General features: G+C 41.0%; 1 protein-coding gene across 1 annotated transcript; it reads left to right on the top strand.

The window, feature by feature from the left end:
• Nucleotides 1–1,548: 1,548 nt before the first annotated feature.
• Nucleotides 1,549–2,010, top strand: LOC105107141 (profilin-2). The gene has a single exon (XM_011000968.2). It carries the CDS (start codon nt 1,549–1,551, stop codon nt 2,008–2,010), a length of 462 nt encoding a protein of 153 aa, XP_010999270.1.
• Nucleotides 2,011–2,801: the final 791 nt, after the last annotated feature.

The raw sequence follows: 2,801 nt of genomic DNA, 5'->3' as shown, positions 1-2,801 counted from the left end.
TTCTCTCTTTGCTTATATCACATTGATCTTCTTTCTGTTTCTCAAATGTATGAGATATCCTCCTGCCTCAGGGCTTTCACACTTGCTGTTCCCTTTGCCCTAGGATGCTTTTCAATCAGATATCTGTATATTCACTCCCTCATCTCTGCTATGTCTCTGATCAAATGTCATCATATCAGATAACCCTTACTTGAGCACCCTATATTAAATAAAACCATGACCACTTCTTCCTCAGCATTCTCTACCCTCTTAACCCCTTTCCTTCATAGTTATCAGTACCACCTGACATATTATAAATTTCTTTGTCAGTAATTATGTGTCTCTCCCCTCTAGGATGTCAGCGTCATAAAGGGAGGGAGTTTTTTTTTTTTTTTTTTTTTTTTTTTTTTTTTTTTTTTTACTACTTGATCTCCAAAGTCTTGAACAGACCTGGCACACAGTAAGTATTCAATAAATATTTGTTGAATACATGAATTTTCTAAGCTATCCTTGACTTTTTCCACCATTAACTTTAGTCATTCTTCCCAACAATTCCTCCTTAAAGGAAGTAAATTTCAGAGGAGCTAAGTTAAATTCAGAGGCACAGATGGTGGTTTGCCAAAGGTTGCAGAAGAGTCACAAATCAGATTGGACTCCCAGAGGAGTAGAGAAAGCCTTGGACTAAGAGGGAAAATATGGAAGAAGAAAGTATTACTCATATTTCAGTGAAGGGAATACTATTATCGATTTATTATTTGTCTTCTCCTATTATGATGCCAACTCCATGAGGTTTCTCTCTGTTCACTACTGTACTCCAATGCCTAGAAAAGTACTTGGCACACAGTGAATTCTTCATGAATACTTGTTGAATGACTAGATGAAAATGAATTATTCTACACTCACAGTTGGTGTGGGTCAGAAGATAAACTAGAAGGAAAGAATCTAGAGTCAAGGAAATCATTAGGAGGCTCTTATGGTCATCCAAAAGAAGTTGTAAACCAGTGATCCTGTTGACTTTTTGGCTTTGTACCTAGAGCTCAGATCTCAGATTAGTCAACATCTGAGATACTAGTTGCCACAGTAAATCTCACATGTCCTACTTTATATCCAAACCTCTAACTCAATTATTGCTCATTTATGTTTTACTTTGAGAGCTTTTTTAAATTGGGGTTGGTATGCTTCCGATGGTATCCTAGGGAAGTAAGTAGGTGTATTTTGCCCCACTATCATACTAGCAGAAATACAGCCTCAGTAAGCTACTGCCAAAGGTCATCCATGATGTGGTAGATGATGCCTATTTAAAAAGTCACAGAGCCTTTGTGACCTCACTCCTGCTCCAGAGGTAGCTTGATAAATCACAGCACAGGGCAGCTGAGACATAACTTCATACAAGTCATCAAGACCTCCCTACCTTGCTTCTGGGGAGAGGCCATCAGAAACAGATTGTATTTTTAGCTTATTTCAGTCTTAGCTTATCAGTCATCTTGAGCCAACTACCAGCAATTTCTTTTGAAGACCAACTTGCTAGAAAGCATTTTATTCATCATTTAGAGACAGCTAAATTGAATCATGCAGTGTGTAGGGGATATCAGTAAAGAAGTCTGGCAAGACTGCCTCACCCTCTTCCTACAGACTGGCATGTGCTGTGATGCAGCAATAATCACCAATTCCCCACCCTGGTTGTTAGCATCTTATCCTGAAGGCAACTTGTTCCAGTTAACCCAGGAAGAAATTCAAATCTTGCTGGCGAGAGAGGGGAGAGAGAAGTTGTTTCTTCAGGGAATCACCCTTGCAGGGACCAAATGCTTGTTGATTCGGGACAACCTGTACACTGAAGGCAACAACACCATGGACCTCCGCACCAAAGGCCAGAGTCGGGGCAGCCAGGCAGTGACAGTAGTTCAGATCGAGTCTGTATACCTTGTGGTGGTGGGACAAAAAGGAACAGAAGGAGGGCCTCTCAACCTCAAGGCTTTTGAGATGGCAGGTTACATCAGAGAGGCCATTCGTCAACACATGGCCCATTTCTAACTAAATAAAAAGGAATTGGTGTTTCACCTGTAATTTGAATTTGGTGTTATCTGATTCACTTGCTACATTAACATAGTCTTGGGGAGAAAAGAAAGGGAGATCTCAGATCAGGTTTGGAGATGTGTGTGTGTGTATGTGAGTGTGTGTGTGTTGGGAAGGGGTGCAGATTGGGGAGTGAGTATTCAGGCATTCGGTTTTTTATGCCTTTGTTACACCTAGAACACTATCTTTCATTTCTTAGGAAATGGAGGGAAGAGTAGTGGTCTGGGAACTGGAAAATCTTTGGTTGTAATCCCAACTTCTTCCTAAATTACTATGAGATCTTTCTCTCTCTGGGCCTGTTTCCTTAACTGTACAATGAGAAATTCATTATGTCTTTAATGCCCCTTCAAACTCTGGAAATTTAAGATTTTATAATATCACACACATCCTTCAAAATCCAGTTCCAGTTGAGGAAGCTTTCTCTGCCTGGCTCAACCCTTATGATACAGGAAAAATAAATGTGGAGGAGAGGATGGCCATGTTCCAGGCCTTGGTTGAGTCCCTGGGACACACTCCGCCAAGGGTGGGTCCTTGGCTTCATGCAGAAAAGATCTCAAGAGTGAGTCACAGTTTAGTAAAGGTAGATTTATTCAGAAAGATACGTACTCCATAGACAGAGAGAAGGCTGTTTCAGAAGACAAGAGAAAGGCCACAAAGTGTAGGGGCTGGGTGCCGTAAAAAATAGGTACACACTACATAGAGTACAGTCTGTCTCAGAAGGGAGACTGGCCATGAGGTGTGGGGGTTGT

Source organism: Camelus dromedarius, chromosome X (genome assembly GCF_036321535.1).
Source record: "Camelus dromedarius isolate mCamDro1 chromosome X, mCamDro1.pat, whole genome shotgun sequence".
NCBI classification, from domain to species: domain Eukaryota; kingdom Metazoa; phylum Chordata; class Mammalia; order Artiodactyla; family Camelidae; genus Camelus; species Camelus dromedarius.
Note: the sequence above shows the minus strand (reverse complement) of the source record. Positions and strands in the feature narration are given on the sequence as shown.